Genomic DNA, 22,659 nt, shown 5'->3' with positions numbered 1-22,659 from the left:
AACTTTTCACATTGAATCTGAGTTAAACCTCACACACAGACTCCCCGGCCATCTGAGGCGACAAGCAAAAGGCAGGCCGAGGAAATGGTTCAGGTGTCATAATTTTATTCTTATCTCCTGTCAGTCACGGACCAGGAAGGTGAGGCCAGGGAAGGGAACAGGCGCGGACCCTGGGAAACTTGGAGGAGCTGAGGCCAAAAGGACTGTGTCTGTCGGGATGTCTGCCCTCAGTCACTTGGGAGAAAGCTCTGGCTGCCGGGTGGTGCAGGGTGGTGTCCAGCAGACAGGTGAACAGTGTCCCAGAGATGTGACGATGCTTGGACTAAAGGGATCAGTCGGAGGCCGAAGAGGAGAGAGGTCTGAGAAGAGCCGAGAGTGAAAACCAAATCCTGCCTGAAACAGGCCACACACAGCCCTTATGCTTCTTCCCTGCAGAACCAGACCCTGCTTTTCCTCAGGCGGCCACCGAGGGGCAGCAAAGGGCTTGTGTGAAATCCAGGCCCCCCCGCCGCCCCCCCAACGGGCGAGCTGATAGCTCCTGGAATTGGCCCCAGGAGGCTGAGGGAGCAACAGGCAGAGCCTTTTAACATACGGGTATCTGTTGGATCTTGACTCCCCTGAGATTCCTGGGCTTCCACGGGCAACACAGGAGCCACACATGCACCTGGGAATTGGGGCAGGAGTCCGGGGAATTCCCTGTGCCTCCCAGGCGCCCAGCTACAATCCCAGGAGAGGATCTCTTGATCTGTCTTCCTCCGACTTCATCACAGATGGTCAGATTCCTGGCTGCCTCCAGCTCTGTAAAATCCAACTACCCCTTCCTGGGCCCAGCCCCACCCCTGCCAAAAATGTATGGGGCCAGCGGTCTCTCCTCTCTGCAGCTTGTGGCACCTGGTCAGCTCAGGTTTCTCCTAATCCCACATTCCTGTAACACCTTCCCCCACCCCCTTCCTCCTTCCAAGCCCATCCAGGTGTTCTTGGGGCTCCTTCTGGGCTTGATGCAGCGGGGACGAGGGCACCGAGCCCTGACTCTGCTGCCAGCTCACTGTGTCCCGGATCCCTCCCAGGACCCAGAGCGGGAAACTGGACAGCACACGCTGCTTTGAGAATGCCAAGTTGCCCAGTCATGTTGTTTGTTGCTGAGGGCTTACCTCCTCCCCCAAGCTTTTGGAGCCCAGCCTTGGCTAAGCTTCTCAATCCTATTTCTGCAAAAACTGTCCCAGGAAGAGGAGGACTTGGACAGGAGGATTCTGGGAAACATGACCAAGGCCCAGGCTGAGAATAGCAGCCAAGGAGTGGGGGAGTGGCGCCTCTGGAGCTAGGACCAGAGCTCAGGAGAGGAAGTGAAGAAAGGTAGCAACTGCATAAAGAAGTCAGTGCAAGTAAGTGTTCTGGCACCTCTCTGGCCATGGTCTTCCATCTTGCTGATACAAAACTAATCACAGCTTAATACCATGAGCCCATCGGCAGTGAGGCCGCGACTCAGAAACCAGATTCCGGTTTCCCATCTTGTGCCCAGAAGGTGGCAACTACAAGGTACAAAATTTGGTGGTGGTAGTGGGGGGAGGGGGAGGCCGGGGGGGCCACTGAGGCCAACAAATCTCCAGAGCTGTCAGGGCCTGACTGCCCAGTCTCATTCCAGCCCCAACCTTGTCTGTCAGCTGTATGACCTTGGACTCGTTACCAGTCCCCGCAATCGCCTCAGCTTTTCCCTCTGCAGTCGGTATATGCAGGCTACTCCCTTTATAGGATTGTTTTCACGGACTGACTTAGACCAGCACAGAGTAGGCATCCCAGCCATGCTCCCAGTTGCCTTTGTCTCATCCAACACCACCATCTGTTCTTGGTTCCCTCTGTCCTCAAATACCCAAGGTGGAACAAAATTTCAAATGCTTCTGCGGTGTGTTTTGGAAGCTGGCAACAGGAAGGGCGGAGAGGGAAGAGTCAAAACAGACAGGTAACATACCTAGTCACTCCCTCCAAGAGCAAACAGAGCCCCCAGCACAGGGGAGAGAGGCGAGCCCTGGAGGGAGAGGCCAAGGGAAGGTGCAGGTATCTGAGCCTCCCTGACTCCACCCAGTAACTTTCCACTGGCCCAGAGTCGGCTGCTGGCTACACACTTCCCCCAGGTGTGGCCCCCTGGTCCCCTCCCCAGCAGGGCCTGCAGGGGGCCGGGTGGCTGACGCACACCCTGCCGGAGATCGCAGCCGCCTGGAGGCTGATAAGGAGACCCGACTTCATCACATGGGACCAGCTGGAGGGACTGGCCCTGGCTGTTAGCATCAGCTGAACAGCTTCCAGATTGGAGAGATAAGGAGATAAGGAATGGAGGCGGCTTAGGACTCCGGGCTGAATGGCTGGAGAAGCCAGGGGGAGGGACATGGGGGCACTGCCAGCTGAGGCCTCAGGAGGCCTGGCAGCAGATGGGGGAGAGTTTAGGAAATAAGAAGGGCACAAAGGCCGTGGGGCAGGGCAGGATTCCCTCCCACGGGGGCTTGTTCAGCAGCTAGAATAACCCTCCCTCTCCAGGAACATCCAATCCTCTAGGGCCCAAGCACTCCACTCAGCCTCAGGCGTGGGGTCGGGGGCAGCCCAGGGGATCAAGAGAAGAGGATGTGGGAATATGGGTCTCAGTCCTGCCAACCTCAAACACCCCCAGGGAGATGAAGGTCTGGGTGAATGGGTGCTACTACAGAGCCCACGCCTCTCGGCAGGCTGCCGACTCCCACCTCCCTTACAGCCCCAGGACAGGTAGGTCCCCACTTAGGAGCAGAGCCCCCTGTCCCCACCTCCTGCCCCAACAGTGCTCCATCATGGCCCAGGAAGCTAAACCAAGGCAAGTGCAGATGGCGCTGGTATCCTGTCCCTCTCCCATTGCCCTTGGCCCCAGGGCTCAAGTGCCGAGAACAAGCTGCTAGTCCCAAAGCTCAGAGAGGACTGGCAGTCTGGGACAACCATTTGGTCCCCCCACATCCCCCCACCCTGCAGAGCAGCCTCGCCTCATTGCCCAGCTGTCCTCCCACCCCCTTCCTTACAAGGGTCAGTGCCTGATCTAGAAGGAAAGAAGGGAGGAGTGGATTGGACACAGGACAGTGTGCCCCAAGGTCACACAGCTGTGGCAGTCTTAGGAGGAACTCTGGTGGGGTGCAGGCCTCAGTCAGGCTTCCTGGGGTCCCTTTCCCACATCTGGAATCCTGTCGGGCTCCTCCCACTCATTCTGTGGGTCCTCAAACCCAGGGGAGCCTTCAGCCTTGACTGTCCACTTTGGGAGATATAACTGGGGGGAAGGGGCAGCACAGGGGATGGTGTGACCTCAGTTCCACAGGGCCCCTGGTGGTTGGGTACAAGCTGCAGAGGGTGAGGGTGTGAGTGTCGGGCTGAGGGGAGGCCACAGGATGGGCTGGCAGCTAGTTTTATATCTGGGCTTGCAGGAGCACAGGGAGGGTCAGAGGACCAGCAAGGGGACATTCTTTGAAGGAAGGAAGGAAGGAAGGAAGGGCTCCTCATTCCCGGTTGGTGCCAAAAAGCTGCAGGAAGAAGGTGAAGATGTAGATGATGTCTAGGTAAATGTTGAGGGCTCCAAAAATATACTCCTCAGGGCTCAGTGAGTGGCGTCGGTTACCCATCAGCAACTGGGTGTCAAATGCCAGGAACTGAGGGAAGGGGGAAAAGAGAGAAGTCAGAAAGTCCAGCACTCTGACACTGACCAAGGGGGCCCAGTGTCCCCACCCAGGCCCTCTCCGATTTTGTTACCATCATATACGGTTTGGCCACTCAGTGACCCTCCTGAAACAGCCCGAATCTGGAACTTTCCCAACACCTTCCATCTCTAATTAACACCTGTTTCCCAAGCACCTACTATGTGCCAAGCACAGGGAAATAGTAAAGAACAAGACAGACAAGATCCCCGACCTCATAGAGCTTAGAGTCTGGAGGGGAACTAGTTATTAGTATGAGTGTAACCAAAGAGAAATGTGAAGTGCCACAGGGGGGTGGCCGGTAAAGAGGAACCCGACCCATGTGAGTTTGACAGTGAGCTTGGGAAGGCTTCCTGGAGGAGGGGACCTTCAAGCTGAGGCCTAGTCTTCTCACCATTGCTGCAGAGCCCTGCCCTTAGAAGATGAGTGAATGCTTCATGTAACAGTGAGGAGAAAACAGGTACTTCTTCTGTGTTTTGCAGAAATTAGCCCACTTAGTCCTAATAACGTTCCTTGAGTAGGGATTATTCCCAGAGGAAATCGAGGCCCAAAGATATTAAGTTCTCGCCTGAGGTTACACAGCTGGGAAGTAGCAAAGGGAGGATTTGAACCTGAGCAGGCCGGCACCAGGGCCCCCACGCTTAGCCATTCTGTTCCACTGTTCATGGGCAGCACCAGGGGTTAATGTGTCTCCTGCCAGGAAACACTTTCTCCCCAGGGCACCTTCTTGGCCTCATGGACCAGGAACAGTTATTCCCTTAGAGGCAGCTCCTCTCTGCCACCCTGCTGTCCCCTTACCAGACCTTCCTACTGTCGACACTGATTCTTACTCCTCCCACTTAGCTATTCTCTGGGGTCCAAGAATAGGAAGCAGAACAGCCGCTAGAAATGGCATATGACACTTCCCAGGCATGGTGTAGTTTTCTGGGAGAATGAAGCCAAAAAGTTCCACTAGCAACCCAAAGGTTATGAGCCACTGGTCGACCTGGGATTGGGATTCTTAAAATGCATTCACATTCTTGTTAACCGGGCTGTGCCCGGCTCTTCCGTAACTTGTGTGTGGAAGACCTGTGTTCCTTGGGTCCTCTGGAACGTTCATTAGGCAATAAATACGTGTAGGGCAAGAGTTGGTGCAAGTGATTTGCTGGCAGAGACAACACCATGTCTGCCTTCCGGGCTCACCGCTTAGTGGGGAACACTTCCAGACGATTGCAGTAAAACTCAGAGGGCACCTGGGGTGGCTCAGTCAGTTGAGCGTCAGACTCTTGATTTCAGCACAGGTCATATTCTCATGGCTTGTGGGATCGAGCCCCGCATCCGTCTCTGTGCTGTCAGTACAGAGATGCTCTCTCTCTCTCTCTCTCTGCTCCCCCCCCCTTACTCTCTCTCTCTCAAACTAAATTCATAAACATTAAAAAAAAAGAAACCTTGGTAAATTCCATTATTAGGGCTGCTTGAGCAGGAGGAAGGTAGCCCAGGAGAAGTGACATTTTGCCTGGGCCTCGAAGGATGAGTAGGAGTTTGCTACACAGAGAAGGCATGGGGAGGCGCGGGCCATGGTATGAAAAGTGAGGAATTCGGTGTGGCAGAAGCAGTGGGGCAAAGGGACAGAGAGAAAGGGACTAGAGCTCAAGGGCCAGAAGCTCTAATACAGAACAGCTCCAGCATGGGGGGACATCAAGGCATGACCCCCTCAAAGGTGGGGGGGGGGTGATTATGAGCACGGCCTTGGAAGTCTGCCCGACCTGGACTGCAGCCTCAACTCTGCTCCTCACTAGCTCTGGGACCCTGGGCAAGGCAGCCTCCCTGAGCCCGGGTCTGTTAAAGGGAGATGAGTGTGCTTGCCTCCTGAGGCCGTGAGAATAAGATAATGCACACCAAGTGGCTGGCACGGTGCCTGACACGTGGTACGAACTTAATGGACGTGAGCTATTAATGTGGCTTTATAGTTGTTACATGCAGAAGGAGGGGTGCCCCCTTGAGAACACGTGTATGCTGCTGCTGAGAGCCAGGTGTCTCCAACAGCTCATCCAGGAGGCGGAAATGTTACTAGGGGACGCTACGCAGCCTTAACAGAAGGAACGCGGAGAGCCACAGCCAGGGCTGAGGGGGGGTTGTGCCAGGCACGTCAGGCTCCCTGAGCTCAGCAGCGTTGAGGGAACGGTGCATGAGACCGCAGGACTGGAGTCGGACGGCTCGGGTTTGAGTGCCGGTTCCACCCCTCAGTAACCATCACCCACTTGACCTCAGTGTCCTCCTCTACCAAGTGGGACAGTAATAATGACCACACTATGGCATGGTTTTGAGGGTAAGTAGATGTATGCGGCCTCAACGCTTATTGTTCCTTCGTATCCTGTCACTTCGTTCTACTCGGCTCCTTCTGAATAGGATTCGGATTCTCACATAAATTTGCCCTCTAAAGACAGAACACGCAAGGAGAGGGACCGACTTGAATGCTACAGGCTGCTTAGCAGTCATGCTGCCAGCATAAGTTAATAAATTGCTGATCTGGCTTATCAATCAGTGGCTTGCTTGGTTGATTTCTCAGAGCCTGGTCACCCCTGGGTGAGCTAATGAAATTGACTCTCTCAACCTAGAAGGCTCGGACCCAACCAGGTCTGGGGGTGGCTCCTCCAAGGAGCACCCACCCAGGAGGCCTCCTACAGCAGCCAGCAGGCTTTGCTCTTGGAAGGAAGAGGAATGAAGTGATTTCCGCCCCTGCCCTTGGCCTATAGCTACGGATGCTTATCTACGTGGTGCTCTCTGGGATAGCCTGCCCCAGATTCCAATACCATTGCACCTGTCGCTGCAACCTCATGCCTGCGAGTCAGCTGCAGGCTTTCCCTCATTTAGTCCCACCAATATTTATTGAGCACCTACTATGTTCCAAGGAGCTTGTCTTCAGAGAATTGACAGTCTAATGAAAGCAAATTATCAGAGATTACATTATGAGCATGCATTCATTACAGGGGCAAGCAGCCCGATAATCTTGGGTGTTGGTAAGCATCGTTAACTAACGTTTTGGTTGGGAGTGGATATCTTGGTTATAGTTAACATCTGGCAGCTAAGATCTCAGCTGGTTTGACCGCTGACATCTGAAAGGACACAGGTACTTCCTAGAGTTGGTGGCCAGCTGAACACAAGAGGAGGAGCAAGTGGGAGGAGGAGCATGGGTTAGGGGCAAGAGGCAGGAGTGGGACTAGGAGGCTATTAATTTACATCTGAGTTGCCCTTTCACACACTAATCCTTTATCTCATTTCTGTCGCCCAATATGCCCTGGGAGGTGGGAATTACTATCACTATTTTACATACAAGGAAAGGAGTCTCAGAGCCAGTGAGTGGCTTGCTGATGGTCATTTTTCTTCCGTGCCGGGGGACATCAAGGCATGACCCCCTCAAAGGTGGAGAGATGGGGGTGATTATGAGCACGGGCTTGGAAGTCCGCCTGACCTGGATTGCAGCCTCAACTCCGCTCCTCACTAGCTCTGGGACGCTGGGCAAGGTAGTGACCATCTGTCTCCTACTCTGATAGAGAAGCAGGCAGAGTGGGCTTGCCGGGGGAGGGGGCATGCACAGAGGGCAGAGGAGCCAAAGGCAAACTTTCCTGGCTCACCCTGTTGGCTGGGCCCCCTGGCCACACACTTGGCCTGACCCTGCTGTGTCCAGGACCTGGGCTTATGTCTCTTGTCCTCTCCTCCCAGAGGTGAGGCTGGGGGAGCCACGCCATGGAGGGGCCAGCTCAGAGCCAGCAACAAACAGGCACCGGATGCAAAACGCTGACCTTACAATGTGTTGAGTCAGCATAAAAAAAATAGCTCGTGGACCATGTCCATCCTACAGAAATGCCAGCATGAGTGTGCAAAACAGCACGCCCAAGGCCGTTTGCAGCAGCGCTGGTTCTAACAGTGAAATACTGGAAACCCTAAACTCTCAACTAGGGAATGGTTAAATAAACTACGGGCAGCAGCACCAAGGCAGAAACATCTCTGATATATGCTATTATTAGAAAAGAACAAGCTGCACAAAAATGTGCCTCATACGATTCCCTTTCTGTAATAACAACAACCCAAAAACTCACAAAACTATATGTCATACAAGCCTATATAGCAAATACGTATAAAATGCACGTAGAAAGGTCCAGAAGGAGACAACTGATCGTAGCACTTACCACTGGGCAAGGCAGCGAAGGACATGCAAATAGCATTTGCTTTATCTACATACTGTAAGATTTTAAAAACTGAAATATGTGAACAAATGTCTTCATATTTCATTTAATTAAAAAGTTTTATTTTTATTTCATTTTCTATTTTTAGGGAAAGAGAAAGCATGAGCAGGGGAAGAGGGGCAGAAGCAGAGAGAGAGTTTCAAGCAGGCTCCCTGCTCAGCATGGGAGCCCGACACAGGGCTCGATCCCACAATCCTGGGATCATGACCTGAGCCGAAATCAGGAGTCGGACGCTCAAACTACTGAGCCACCCAGGCACCCCTAATAAGAAATTTTTAAAAGAGAGATTAAAGTAACATACAAAAAAGTTGCTGAACCTTCTGAGGAATCTGGGGCACAAAGAGTGTGAGGGACTTGCCCACCTCACACAGCCAAGAGGACAGCTCAGATCTTCTGACCTCAAATTCCGTTCTTCCAGCATGTGACACTGCTCTGGGATCCGGGGTGTGTGTGTGTGTGTGTGTGTGTGTGTGTGTGTGTAGAAGGCTGGAAGAGGTGGAAAGAGAAGCACAGAGCTCAAGGCTAGCTGAGGCTTCCTGGGGGGCTACAGGGAGCACTGGGCCCATCTGGCCCTGCCACCACTTTCTGGGCTAGAGGGTGAGCCTGGGCTTCGAGGATTCTGTAGGAAGAGGCTGCCAGCCTCAAGCCCTGTGCCTTTAAAGGCTGGGATGCAGGACAGGGTGAGGGAGTAGGGGAGCGGAGGAGAGGCACTGAGTGGAGACCTGGGTCCATTTGTGGCCTGGTACCAACAGAAGTTATTTCTCTTGTCTTCACTGACCTGAGTGTCAAAAGTTTAAATGGTGCAGACAACATCTGCACGAAGCTTACATCTTTGGGAGCACCTCTAGGCAGCCACTGAAGGAACAGGGTCTGGCAGGTGTGTGAGCCAGAAGGCCTGCCCCAGGATAAAAGGGGAGCAGTGTATGGAAGTATGTGGAAGAGCCCATGTGTGGTCCTCTGAGGTAGGGCATGAGTGTAATACGGTGCTTAAGAACATGGACTGGGGAGGGGCACGTGGGTGGCTCAGTCAGTTAAGCATCCAACTTCAGCTCAGGTCATGGTTCGTGGGTTCGAGCCCCGCATCGGGCTCTGTGCTGACAGTTCAGAGCCTGGAGCCTGCTTCAGATTCTGTGTGTCCCTCTCTTTCTGCCCCTCCCCTGCTCACGCTCTGTCTCTCTCTGTCTCAAAAATAAAGAAACATTAAAAAAAATTAAAAACAAAAAAAAAGAACATGGACTGGGGAGGTATGCCTGGGTGGCTTGGTCGGTTAAGCATCCGACTTCAGCTCAGGTCATGATCTCATAGTCTGGGGGTTCAAGCCCCTTGTCGGGCTCCATTCTGACAACTCAGAGCCCAGAGCCTGCGTCGGATTCTGTGTCTCCCTCTTTCTCTGCCCCTCCCCCACTCATTCTCCCTCTCTCTCTCTCAAAAATAAATAAACATTAAAAAAAAAAGAACATAGATAGTCACACAGACCTGGGTTCAAATCTTGCAACTGACTACCACTAACAGGCAATATCATCGATTACTAATGATGCACCAGTCACTTTGTTAAGTGCTTTGCATATGTTAATTCACTTTCAAGTTACAACAACCTACATGGTGGGTACTATCATTACCTGCATTTTAGAGATAAGGAAACAGAAGCACAGGGAGGTTATATGATTTTATCAGTTCACACAGCTAGAATACGGCAGAGCATGGATTTGAACCCAAGTACTCTGCTCCAAAATTTGGTGCTCTGAGTTACAAGGTTAACATTTACGATAAGGGTAAAAGTTACCATGGTAGTGGAGAAACTATCAAGTTCCAAGTGCCAGGCTGTTTTCTTTTTTCCTTTCAGGTATTAGCTTATTTAATTACGACCACGACTTTGTGGAATAGTTCATATTAGGCCCATTTTATTTATTTATTTATTTTTTTAATTTTTTTTTTTCAATGTTTATTTATTTTGGGGACAGAGAAAGACAGAGCCTGAACGGGGGAGGGGCAGAGAGAGAGGGAGACACAGAATCGGAAACAGGCTCCAGGCTCTGAGCCATCAGCCCAGAGCCCGATGCGGGGCTCGAACTCCCAGACCGCGAGATCGTGACCTGGCTGAAGTCGGACGCTCAACCAACTGCGCCACCCAGGTGCCCCTATATTAGGCCCATTTTAAAGACGAAGCAGGTGAGGCACAGAGGAGTCAAGTAACCTGCCCAAGGTCACAGTGGTAAGAGGATGAGCTAGATCTTGAAAGTCATTTGGGTGGGGGTGCATGTGGCCACCTGGAGGACTCCCCTAGCCCTTCTCATAGCACCTCTTCCTGGTTCTGCTCTGCATCTGAGAGCAGTGACTCCTGCCCTCCCTGCCCCAGCATGCCAGTTAGACACTCCTCTGCCCAGCTCCTTACGGGGACTCTGAACCGTCCCTCCCTCAGTCCCCCACCCCTGGTGGTGGAGGGGGTGGAGCTGGGAGGAGGACTCCTTTCACTGTCTCCAGGTCAAGGTATTGGTTTGAAGGGCTTGGTTTGGGCAGGGCATGGGTTCCTGAGGAGGACTGCTTCAGGAAGTGAAACTGAGGTGGGTCCTGGGAGGGGGACACCTAGTGCACTTTCCCCCTGAAGGAGCAATTACCCGTCAATCCAAGCTCCCCGCTGCTGCCCTCAGAGGAGAGCGCTCAACTTCGGAGGGTTCAGATGAGGCCGCAGGTGAGGTGTCAGGGCTGTTTTAGTGGTGGAGGGTGGGTAGCAGAACAGAGAAGGTTCTCACTAGATCTTTCAGGCTCACGTAAAAAACTGAGGCGAAAGAGCCTCTGAGCTCTGAATGAAATAAAGGTAAGTCTAAAATAAAATGATACCCCTGCCTTGGGTTTGGGTAGCCACTTTTGCTTTTCAAAGTGTTTCTCTAATTGTGAAGAAGGTAGGGCATATGTCACAGCCCTGAGTAAAAAAGCAGGGGCGGGGGCAAACAGGAGTCTCTTTCCAGAATCCTCCAGATGCTGTGGGGCTGGCCTAGGCCAGTCAGGGGAACATCAGGGACACAGATTCTCTGCTGGGGTTGGATGGGAGTAACTGCTGAAAGCCTGATCTCAAAGGTTGAGAAAGCCTCCCTGGGTTCTTCTGCTGTGCAGGAAGTCAAGCAGCAGGAACTCTCTGGCCTCTATTTTCCCACCTGTGAAATGGGACAGGGAGATAGAGTCGAAAGAATAGCTGGACTGAGAGTCAGGAAAATGGGGCTTTCATCCAGCTTGGCAGCTAACACTGTGTGTGTGTGTGTGTGTGTGTGTGTGTGTGTGTGTGGTTTATGAGGGTGCGTGTGGGGTGGGGAGCATGCTGTCTCAGGGCCTCAGCGCATATAGGTCCCTGCCAGCACTAAGGACTCACCTCAACCCTCCTTTCTTGCAGGGACTGAGGACAGAGGGCTGTATGTATCTTCCCCATGGGCAGGGCTAACACCTACAAAGCATCTTCCTACCTCAGCTTCACTCATCCAAACACCATCAGGCGCTGAAGCATCCAGTACTGACCAACATACCTGTTCTTCCTGCCACCCTGTCCCCAACTCTGGCCCTCTGCCTGCAGTGGTCTTTTAACTGGTCTCTCAGGCTCTGGCCTACCCACACAGCTTCTGGCTAATCTTCCTTAAAACACAGAGACCATGAGGGGCGCCTGGGTGGCTCAGTCGGTTAAGCGTCCGACTTCATCTCAGGTCATGATCTCACAGTTCGTGAGTTCGAGCCCCACGTTGGACCCTGTGCTGACAGCTCGGAGCCTGGAGCCTGCTTCCGATTCTGTGTCTCCCTCTCTCTCTGCCCCTCCCCCGCTCATGCTCAGTCTCTCAAAAACAAATAAACATTAAAACACACACACACACACACACAGACTGTGATGTTTTCTCAGGTCTCCAATCCATCCAGGCCAGGCAGGGGACACTTCTGTTCGTATTGGGCTTGTCGCCTAATTTCCAAAGTCCCATGCTTAGTTTCTTCCCTAAGTCTCCTGGCTTGGCTTCCCGGTTTAGGTGGCTGTGAGATCCTAGCTTCCCCAAAGAAGGACTAGCTCTGAGGTAGAGCCACACAAGTACGGAGGTTCAGCCACAGCGGGAAACCTGCTGGCCAAGCCCTTGGCCCAACCCGCTCTCTCTCCCTGCCCCAACCCTCCTGCTCTGTCCCAGCCCCTCCACTTTGCCCCATCATCTCACCCAGCCAAGCCCTCATACTCCCCCACCTGACTTTCCATGAGCACTATAAAAAAAAGCACCGAAGGAGAGGGCACTAGTGGGGTCAGGAGGATAAGCCCTGAGGTACCTGCGGGCTGACTCACCCACTTCTACTGGCATTTGGGTCTGGTACCCAGTGAGGGGTATGAGATAGGGGTGAGGCAGAAAACCCAAAGCCTCTTGAGAATGCACCAAGGCTGGATGGGTGAGGCCTAGGAGGGGCCTCTTCCTCAAGGTTGGACCTCGGCCCTAAGAAGCCTGGGCTCCCCACCCCTGATCTCGGCCTAGTCCAGCTCAGTGGCCCTGCCCTCACAGATGGTAGAGACTGTCAGAGAGGGGCTAAGGTATCTAGGAGAGAAAAACCATTTGAATTCTAACAGCCCTTCCAAAGCCCAGGCTGGGAGCATTGGGTGGGTCCTCGCTGGAGGTCTGGGGTCTCCTCTGAGGCTTCTCCCCTTTCTCACCCACCCTCCTTGTGGCAGCTGGGTAGGGATGCTCTGAGTGCGTCGCTGGGAGGGCCCCTCGTGGTGCTGAGAGTTCTCCACAGGCTAGGGTGGGAGATGCCGGGATGGGCAGATGAAGAGACTGGGCGTGCTGGGTGCTGGGGATGGGTTGGAGCTAGGGGACCACAGCTTCCACAGGACAGAACTGATGCAGGAAGCAGGGTCAGATTGAGGTCAATGGCCTTCTGAGTTGGGGTTCATGGAAACACCCGGAGATTGTTCTTGTGGGGCTGGGCCTCTGATGGCCTCTCTCCACCTAAAACTCAGAGGAGGGAGGGCAGTGAATCCAGGGCCCTCCTCGGCTCTCCCCTACCCCAGGGGCCCCAGGGAACCTGTGCATGTCTTCCCTCCTTTGGTCCAGGTGAACAAGGTCAGGAGGTGGAGCTGGGGGATTCAGACCACTCCTGGCCATTGTTTACATAATCTGGAGGAGGAGCCCTACTGAGACATTAACAGCTAATTAGGCACTGTGGTTCCTCCTCCCCTGTGACTCACCGAGCAACTGAGGCTTTCTTTCCCTGCTCTGACCAGCATCTTGGCCAGTCCTGGCCCCTCGACACGCCTCTCAGGCACCTATTCGTTCCATAAACATCAAAGGGGTGCCAGGCACTGGGGATGCAGTAAAGTAACAAGCTAGACAAAAACCCCTGCCCTCAAAGAACTTACATTCTGCTGGAGGGAGACCATCAACAAACAAGTCAGAAAAAAAGGATGAACAGTGCTGTGGCGAGAAATAAAGCAGGGAGGAGGAGTAGGCAGTGTGTGCGTGCGTGTGTGCTCAGTCACACAGGATTGTAAATCAAGCGAACACTTGAAGGAGGGGACACAGGGAGCTGTGAGTGGATCCGAGAGGACAGATGGAGGCATCTGCAGGTGGAGAGGCCCCGGGCTAGGAGTGAGCCTGCCGTGCTCAGGGGCAGCAAGGAGGTGCACATGGCTGCACCAGAGCGGGCGGTGGGGGGCATGGGAGGAGGTGAGGTCAGGGAGGACCTGTAGGCCCAGGAAGTCATCCCTGGAGGCCCAGCAGAGGAACCATGTGACCTCATTCACACTTAACAGGATCAACCCGAGCTGCTGCACTGAGCACACACTGTGGGGGCCACGCCAGTGGGAGGCCACGGCGGCAATTCAAGAGGGGGACCAGGGAGTAGCCATGAAGGTGGAGACAAGTGGTCAAATTCTGCCTAGAAGGTGGGGCCAATAGAATTTGCTATAGGGCCAGAAGTGGGGTGTGAGGAGAGCGGAGGAGTGGAGGATGTCAGCAGGGCGTTTGACTTGAATGACTGGAAGGACAGAGTTGCCATTTACAGAGATGGAGAAAAGGCTGTGGGAGAAGCAGGGGTTCAGTGAGAGCAGGTGCTCAGTTTCAGACATATTAGGTTTGGGGTGCCTATTAGGTTTCCAAATGCAGATACTGAGTGGACAATAGGAAATTCGAATCTGGAATTCTGGGCTGGAGATCAACTGTAGGGCCATCAGCATAAACGATGGTATTCAAAGCCTTGAGAGGATCCTGACTTGAAAGATCCTGTAGAGAGTGAGCGTAGAAAGAGAGGAGTTGATGGCCCTATGGCCCTCGGTGTAAGCAGGGGGACAGGAGAAAGACAGGACAGCTGGTGGCCAAGATGCCCAGGGAAGAAGATGCTTCTGGGTGGAGGAATGAGCAACTGTATCAAACAGGCTGAGGGTCTGGCAAGATGAGGGCTGAGAAATGACCACTGCTGACCCTGCTGAGAGCATTAACAGGGTTGAGAGAATTCGAGAAGGATTGGGAGGAGAGAAAGGAGGAGACAAATTGGAAATACAGGTATCCCTTGCTTTCTGAAAGTTTGAGTTACATTGTTTCATTTTTACCAAAGACCTGTAGTACCTGATTTCGCTAGCCAAAAGAAATCCAAAGAGGATTTTCACTTTTACAAAAAAAATGGCGGGGGGGGGGGGGGGGGGATAGCATTCAGTATTTGCTTTGCAGGGAGCTGATATATAGAGGCGGCACACCCAATGATAGAGGCAGCATGCACCCCAGACAAGGAGTGGCACCCCCGAGCTCCTTCCCTGGGAACTACACCCAGCATCTGGGCATCAAGCCGCCACAGTTTTGAGCAGTGTCTGTGAGCATCTGTGTTTTATCTCTATTTATTTTGTGCATCATGTCAGCAAGATATGTCCTAAGGTAGGAGAAAAACCCAAGAGAGGTTATTTTGGAGGGGGGCTGGGATACTGAAAAATTTTTCCATAGACATTAGTTGCTTCTTCGCTTATACCATTTCAGCTTACAAAGGTTTCATAAGAATGCATTACTTTTGGGGGAAGCTTATCATCAGTGTAGATTCCCTTATAAGGATTTTTGCTCTAAATGGGGGTGCTGCAAAGGGATGTGGGTCAAGAGTGGTGTGTGTGTGTGTGTGTGTGTGTGTGTGTGTGTGTTTCCAGATAGAAGAAATTATAGCCTGTTTCCATGCTAATGGGAATAGTCCAGTAGAAAGGCCAATACTGATGGGGGCGGGGCGGGGGTGGAACAGGGGGTTTGCTGGAAAGAACTTCCAGCCTCTTCCCAAATCCAAGCTAATAGGAGTTGTCTTCTTTGAGGGGGACCACAGGGGTGCTGGAAGTGGCACCAGGCTGGGCACAGGACACAGGCTGGGTCCTATCCCACATCTGCCAACTCTTAACACCCAGGGCTTCGGATGGGGAAAGCAGGTCTTATAACATCAGTGCTGCCGCCTTCCCTGGGTTGTGGTGGAGATCCAATGAGGTAATAGGTGTGAAAGTGTTTTCTAAAATGTAAAGGGTGGAACAGATGGCTGGGATTATTTTTACTATTCTAACAACACAAGGGATTATTAAACAAATTTAAGGGATTGCTATTCATCCAGCCTTCCTTGTATGTACAGCCTTCCTGTTTAGCTGACATACTGGCTGTGATCTGATCCACAGGAAGCCAAGCAAACTCCCCTACTCTCCACTGATGCTCGCCGTGCTCCCCCTCTGCCCTGCACATTGACCCCTCTTCTTCCATTTGTCCCTGGCAGACACTGTCCTCTGAAGCCTCCCGGGTTCACTTCCCCCCATGTGACCCTGCATTTTTCTTTCCTCTTGGTCTTATTCCCCACTCCTTCCTTTTCATTGAAAGAACTTTTTAATGTTTATTTATTTTGAGAGAGAGAGAGAGAGAGAGAGAGAGAGAGCAGGGGGAGGGGCAGAGGGAGAGAGAGAGAATACCAAGCAGACTCTGCACTGTCAGCATGGAGCCCAACGCGGGGCTCAAACCCACAAACCGCGAGATCATGGCCTAAACCAAAACCAAGAGTCCATGGCGCAACTGACTGAACCACCCAGGTGCCCCTCATTGGAACTTATTTTAAGTAGGTCCTGCCTGGAGGAAAGAGAGTATTGGTGTGGGAGCCAAGAGAAGTTAGTGCTGCATGGTGACCTTTCTGGTTTGCCCGAGATGTAGGGGTTCCCTCAAGCAGTGGGACTTTCAGTGCTCAAACTGGCAAAGTTCTGGGTAAACTGGGAGAAACTGGTCAGCCTAGCCTTGACCAAGGCCACACTTAGTTGATATGCCATCATCTTGCCAGGAAACGGGACAAACCATTTAACTTCTTTGTGGTCCAGTTTTCCCATCTATGAGAGGAAGGGCTTGGAGTTTCACCAGATCCCTTTTTAGTGCCTTCAGCACTAAAACATTCCAACGAGGGACAGGAGGGTCTGGTCACTCCTCCTGCTGGTGTTGGTGTTTACCTTGTGTGCTCCCTGAGAAGAGGTCACCGAGATGAGCTTGCCCACCTGGGCGGGTCCCGGAGCACCATCACATTCAGGTGCCCACCTGAGCAAAGGGCCTGTATTGGGCTCTTCCAGGCAGATGTCTGTCCCTGGCTACCTCCTGTCTCCTGGGCATCTCCCTGGGGCCGTCCCGAGCTCCTCCCCACATAGCCTCATACCCAGAACGGGGCTCTGCAGCCAGACCATCCAGGTTGTCACTCTGGTCCCCTGCTTCCTAGGATGCTGTGTGAACTCGGGCAAGTCGTTTAGGCTCTGAGCTTCGGGTTCCTCATCTTAACCTGATCACAGCAGAAGCTATTTCACAGAGTCATGGTGAGGGTTAAGCGCACATGGAGAGCTTGTTGGTGGGGGAGGTGTTCAATAAATACCGTCATCATCATCACCATCAACACTCTCAGTTTGGTGACAACAACCACGACCACTGGGGATCTCCCTTGCTCCAAGAAGCCTTCCCAGATTTTCCCTAGGAGAGCAATGACTAGCTTAGTCCCCGTGGCCAGGGCACCCTCATTCTCTCACCCCTGCAAGCAGCACTGGCCCTCCCCAGGAGCTAGGGGTGTCTCTTCCCAGCTCTGTCTAACGCTCCAATCCTGTTACCACCTTCTTCCTCCCCTGCCCAGATAAGCTGGTGTATCTCAGAAACCAGAGAGCATTCCCTGAAAGCAGCGCTGAGCCTTGACCTGCCCACAGGAGCTTTACAAGGTGTCAGGGAGGAGGTCCGTGAGGAAGACGGGGATAGTGGAGGGGCTTGGGGAGGTGATCAGAGGCTGAGAAGGCGGGGCCCCCAGGGAGCCACACTCACCAACGTAAACACGCCTGCTCCCAGAGCGGCATACACAGCGTGGAGCCAGGGCACCTGTGGAGCAGACACAAAATGGGTATAGGGTGACAGGCAGCAAAGGAGGGCTCAGTCCAGAGACCGGGGGATGTAGCACAGACCTCCCTGGTGGGTTCCCTCTCTCACAGCAACCCCCAACCCTCCCCAGCAGTCCTGAAGACACCCCAGGACAGAGAGGGGTCCTTGATTCTCTGTGTGCTCAGGGTGCGTCTGGGGAGCCCCAGGGTAACAGTGATCAGGGAGGGACTGGCAGGGGATCCCAGCTGACATGTACTTGGTGTTCCCTCCATACACAGCCCTGGACTCAGGCTGGTTGAGGGAGACTCAACCTGTTGAACCCCTGCCGTCCTCCCTGCCTGAGTCTGGCCTCAGGCCGCTACCTCCCCCGCAGACACACTCATCCCTGTCCTGGTGGGGTCTGTCTGTTCCTCTGTAGGGGAATTCCCTAGCTTTGCCTGGAGGCGTAAGGGGCTCAGAGGTCTGTGTGTGTGTGGTGGGGGGATGGGGGGATCCTATGGAATCCCTGCCAGCCGTTCATGATGCGATTGCTTGCAGCGCCCCTTCCCAACCTTGGCCACCCCTAGGTCTCAGGGGCACCCAGCTGGGTGTGGAAACCCTGAAGGTTTCAGCCATGCCTCCCTCCACGGGGAGGGAAGGAGACTCTTGGAAGATTCTTGGAAACAAAGGCATCCCAGTAGCCTGACCTGGATCAATAAGCGGTTCTTTGAAGTTTGGAAGCCACTTCCTATAACTGCCTCTCCCCCATCCTAGATACACAGAGGGCCCCCAGACCAGCTCCGGCCCCTCCCTTCGTCAACAGGATCCTGGGAATTGCCAAGGAAATGCCAGAACCAATCCTGATGTCCTGGACTTGGAGCCAATACCCTGCGGACTGGGGCTGGGCAGGATGGGGTGGGGGGAAGGGGGAGTGGGGAATGCCGCTTCTAGCCTGGCAGAAAAGGGGCAGTGGGGGGACCATGCACCAGAGGTGGTTAAGAGGAGTCCTGGGTGGGGGTACAAGCACTGAGCCCTTAGCAGGCGTCTAATAGCTTCATCCTCTGGGTTCCCAGGATTAAACCTCAAGCCCCTCCTGTGATGCTTCTCCACCTGCAGCACCCTGACTGCCTCAGTCACCCCTGAGCCCTGTGCTGTCCGAGCTGCATTTCCCAGGGCAGGCTGGACAGCTGAGATTTGGCTGGCCCCATGGACACCGTAATGGGGTGGGGGTATGCTCAGACCCCCACTGCCCCACCTCCTGCCTGCCTGGCCAGCCACATTCTGGCCCTCTGGACTTGGCTGATCCCTCAGGGGCCCCAGGAGGTCCTTCTTCAGGGCCCTTCTGGGCTTGGTGGCGCTATGGAGCTCCTGCGCTCCGGTCCCTGCCCAGGGTTTAAATGTGCTGTGGCTTCTCCCTCGGCCTCACCTCCCCCTTAGAGGGGAGGATGAGAAAGGTGAAGCCGGATGTGGCTCATGGTGTGAGCAGATGCCCACGCCTGCCAAGAAAAGCCTCCTTGTTTGTTTGCTTACACTGCCAACCAGCTCAGGGCAGGTGCCAGGAGGGCTGGACAGGATGACAGGCTGTGGGCCTTTGGCTCTGGGCCTTCCCTGGAAGGTGGGGAGGAAACGGCACCCTTGGGAGAGGTGGGGCTCTCCCTCCCTCCCCAGGGGCCCCACTGGGAGACCCGGGGACTCACGTATTGGAAGGGCAGGAGGATGGCCAGGATGAGTCCACTGAAGAAAAGAGTCATGAGCAGCACGAAGATCACACCCTGGCAGGAGGTGAAGTCAAACTGCAGGGATGGGGCAGGTGTGAGCCATTGGGCCAGCACAGAGTGGCTTGGCACTCCTGGGGACCCCTGCTGGGCGGTGTGCTGGCCAGAAGGCTGAGCCCTAAACAGCAGGCTGCTGTCTTATGCTCCCTACCTAGAACCTGGCGACCCCCTCCTCCCCTCCTTCAAGTGGCCTCCCAGACTCTACACACCCCTTTCCCCCTCCCTAGCTAGGGACCCAAGCTTGGAGCCCCCCATCCCATAGGCCTTGTCCCGCCCATAAGCCCCAGAGCTGACCTTAGTCTGGAAGCTAAAGACGGTGACTGAGAGGCAGACGAGAGCCGTGATGCCCAGACACAGCAGCACAGATGTCGTGTTGTAGTAGCTGCGGGACACAGGGCCGGGGGGCTCAGCTTCAGGCCGGGGTCCTGGTTTCCCCCGGCCCTCCTCCCAGGCCCACTGCCTTCTGCGGGGACCTGATCCCTCAACCTCTGGCCCCCAGCCTCTCTCCTGGGTTCTGCCCTCCCCAGCATGCTTAGACTCAAACTCCTCTTTGCAGAGGATGGAGAGGGGTTTGTGCTGGTACCAGGGAGGCTTACAGGGAGTGGTGTGACCACCCAGGCTGGGGTCTCTCAAGCTGCAGTTTGAGAGAGGTCATCTTGCTCTCCTCCGTTCCCCACCTCCACCCCCCAACCTGGCCAGGTCCTGCCGTCACTGTTCAACGGAGTGTGAGAGAAGAGGGCTCCAGGCCAGTGTTTCCTGCCTGCCTGGACCTCCACCCTCCCTGAACGCTCTCTGAAGGGGTATGTTCAGGGGCAGCTCCCCTCAGGGAGTGGCCCGTTCCCTTCCACCTGTCCCCTTTACCTGGACAGCATCCCAGTGAGGTAGGCCATGGACAGGGTCTGGAAGGAGAAGCAGGATGAGGGAATGCTCCAGAATCCAGCCTTTGGGGGCCCAGTCTGGGCCTCCACTCCTTGGGCACACCCCTCAACTCTGCATCGGCCTCGCCCCCACACATTCACTTCTACAACTCAGGCCTGGTGAGGAGCGTCCTGACAGGCCTGCACTAGCTGTGTTCCCTTCTTCCTTTTGCAGCCCTGCTCTTCCCTCCTCTCTATGACCTACTCTTCTTTATCCATTGCTCTAGGATGCCACATTCAAACCTCTTAAAAACAACATAACAAAGAAAAGAGACAATGGCTGGAGGAGTCAAGGGTGGGGGAGACTAAGCCTATTTGGAAAGAGAGGGTGGGATGTCTTTGTTGTAGAAGGGGGGTGAAAATACCCCGGCCTCCACCAGTCACCTCCCATTGGACATCTGCAGCCCAGACTTCCTGGCCCTGGAAGCACCCCCCCGCCCCCCCCGCTTCCTCCTCCCACTATGTGCACTCAGCATCTGTCCCCAGCTACCCCCAGATCACTTACGAAGATGGTCAGGAGAATCAGGTTCCAGGGGAAATGCCTCCTGTAAGGCAAACCACCGAGTTCAGAGGAGATTGGGGGGTGCCGGCAGCCACGGGCTGGGTCATTGCAGCTGGGAGGGGGGGGGCCTCTGCCTAACCCCATCCCCACTCCTTGGAGCCTCCTCCTTCAGCCACACCCCCAGGTGCCCCCATCTGTCGGTCCACACCACCCTGTTGCCACCTGAGAGGCGCCAAGGGAAGGAGGGAGGGGCAGGCTTGATGGAGCCCAGAGGGTAGAGCCCTCTCAGAAGTTCACAGCACACTGGCAGCAGGCAGGACTGGGGCCAGGGCTTTCGAGATCCTTCTCATGTTCCCACAAGTTGTTCCTCAAGCCATCACATACCTAGGTCCAGAACAGCAGGCCAGGGTCAGATAGGTGGCGAAGAATACAGCACTGTGAGAAACAGATGGGCAGTCAGCCCTTGCCCCCTGAGGCCCCTCCACCCAGTCCCCTGCTCATTCCACTCTCTGCCCGCCCCCCACCCTGCCGTCCACAGGCACCAGGTAGTATGATTGGGTCGGGAGAACGGTGTTTAAGACCTTGGTCGTCCTAGAACCTGGCAACGGGCAGGATGGTGGTACAATTCCAAAAGCCAGGAATGGGAATTGGGTGAGCCTGCTTCTGGAAACATGGAGTCTTGGGTGTCACGGACAGCTGACCACCCGATCCAAAGTGGCCTTCCCAGACACTCCCGATACTTCATACAGAAAGCTCGTATACGGTGTTTTCTAGGTGCCAGGCAGAGTGCCAGCTGCTTTCTGAAGACTAATATAATCCTCACACCTTCTTGCTCCAGAGTCCTAATTTATCACCACTGCCCCACGCTGCCTCCTTCAGTCCCCTCCCACCTTTCTCACTACATGTAATAACCTTGTTACTTTATTGGTGGTCTACCCTACTAGGCTGCAAGTGAATCAGGTGAAGGGCCCTCATCTGTCCTGCCAGCGCCTGGCACAGGCAGGAGGTACCCGTGGTATGAATTTCGGGATCAGATGGCCATGTCCAGTGGAAGACTGGAAGGGAACTCAGGCACAACCCCAGAGACAGGGATTGAAGATTGAGGATTTTCTAGAGAGCAGGGGAAGTGACGGCCAGTCTGGGAGGTAGAAGATGAGGGGCTGAGGACCCAAGGGGCACGCTCACGCCTACCTACATGGATGCCACCACCAATGCATGGTCTCCAGCCCCCGGTGGACCCTGAACATGGCACCTGCCATCCTCGCCCATCTCCCTTCTCACTTTGTCACCTATCCCCCAGAGCAGCAATTCCAACCGTCCTCCCTCATTTGCAAACCTCCCGGGCTGCCTCGCTCCTGCAAGGTCTGGCCTGGTGTGTTCCAGAAAGATTTGAGATGGCATGGAGCTCCCTTGGCCCCCTGCCTGCCACTGGCAAACGTAGTATCCCTTTCTTCTGTCCTTCCATCCCAGGCCAATCGCCCCAGCCTGGACTCTGGGCCCCACACCCTCAAACGCCCCTCCATGTCTATCTCTACAGCATCACCTTTAGCATCTACCTGCACCTCTCCTCCTACACGAACCTCCTTAACCGCTCTCCATCTTCAACCCAATGTCTTCCCCAGTTCCAGCTACTTCCACTTTATCCACCCTCACAGACAAGCTGCTTGAAAAAGTCGTCCTCACTCACTGTCTCCTTCTTCATCTCCTCATTGCTCCCCAACCCCACAAACTCAGCCCCAGCCCCACTTAATGACAGCTGGCTTTGCCACATCCCCGTGGCCTTGTTGAGTCCAAGCGATACTTGTCAGTCCCTGTCTTGCCTAACTTTTCAACATCGGATCCCTCCCATTATTCCCCCGGTTCCAAGATGACACTCTCGGGTCCCCTCCTACCTCCTTGGCCACTCCTTCCCAATCTCCTTCAGAGTATCTAAATTGGCCCAGTCCCTTTGACACAGAGTCCCATCAGGCTGTCTCCCTTCAGGCTCTCGCTGGGGGCTCGCTCATCCACGGGACTCCCTCTAGCAGGCAAATGCTCATGGCTCCCACACCCTCGTTTCTGATCTATGTGTTCCTTCTCAACCCCAGACCTGAATATGCAACTGCCTACTGAGCAGACATGGCCATTCAGAAACGCTCCAAACCCAACAGGTTAGGAGTGAACTTGCCCTCCTCCCTGCCCCTGCTCCCGTGTCTCCTATTGCAGAGGACATCATGCA

The 22,659-nt window shown here is 54.4% G+C and overlaps 1 protein-coding gene across 2 annotated transcripts in view; it reads right to left on the bottom strand.

Moving 5' to 3' along the window:
- Positions 1–83: 83 nt before the first annotated feature.
- FAIM2 (Fas apoptotic inhibitory molecule 2) overlaps positions 84–22,659 on the bottom strand; it is a 34,420-nt gene continuing 11,844 nt past the window's right edge. For both annotated transcript variants that reach the window (XM_040488199.1, XM_040488200.1), the window contains 7 exons: positions 20,826–20,876; positions 20,445–20,484; positions 19,884–19,921; positions 19,317–19,404; positions 18,945–19,040; positions 17,215–17,268; positions 84–3,653 (listed from right to left, as the gene is read on the bottom strand). In XM_040488199.1, coding sequence (XP_040344133.1) covers positions 3,504–3,653; positions 17,215–17,268; positions 18,945–19,040; positions 19,317–19,404; positions 19,884–19,921; positions 20,445–20,484; positions 20,826–20,876 — 517 coding nt within the window. In that variant the 3' untranslated portion in view covers positions 84–3,503. The remainder of the gene's footprint in view (positions 3,654–17,214; positions 17,269–18,944; positions 19,041–19,316; positions 19,405–19,883; positions 19,922–20,444; positions 20,485–20,825; positions 20,877–22,659) is intronic.

This window comes from Herpailurus yagouaroundi, unplaced genomic scaffold, assembly GCF_014898765.1.
Source record: "Herpailurus yagouaroundi ecotype Mexico unplaced genomic scaffold, PumYag 166, whole genome shotgun sequence".
Taxonomy (NCBI): domain Eukaryota; kingdom Metazoa; phylum Chordata; class Mammalia; order Carnivora; family Felidae; genus Herpailurus; species Herpailurus yagouaroundi.
The sequence above is the reverse complement of the archived record's forward strand: the minus strand, read 5'-3'. Positions and strand labels throughout refer to the sequence as shown.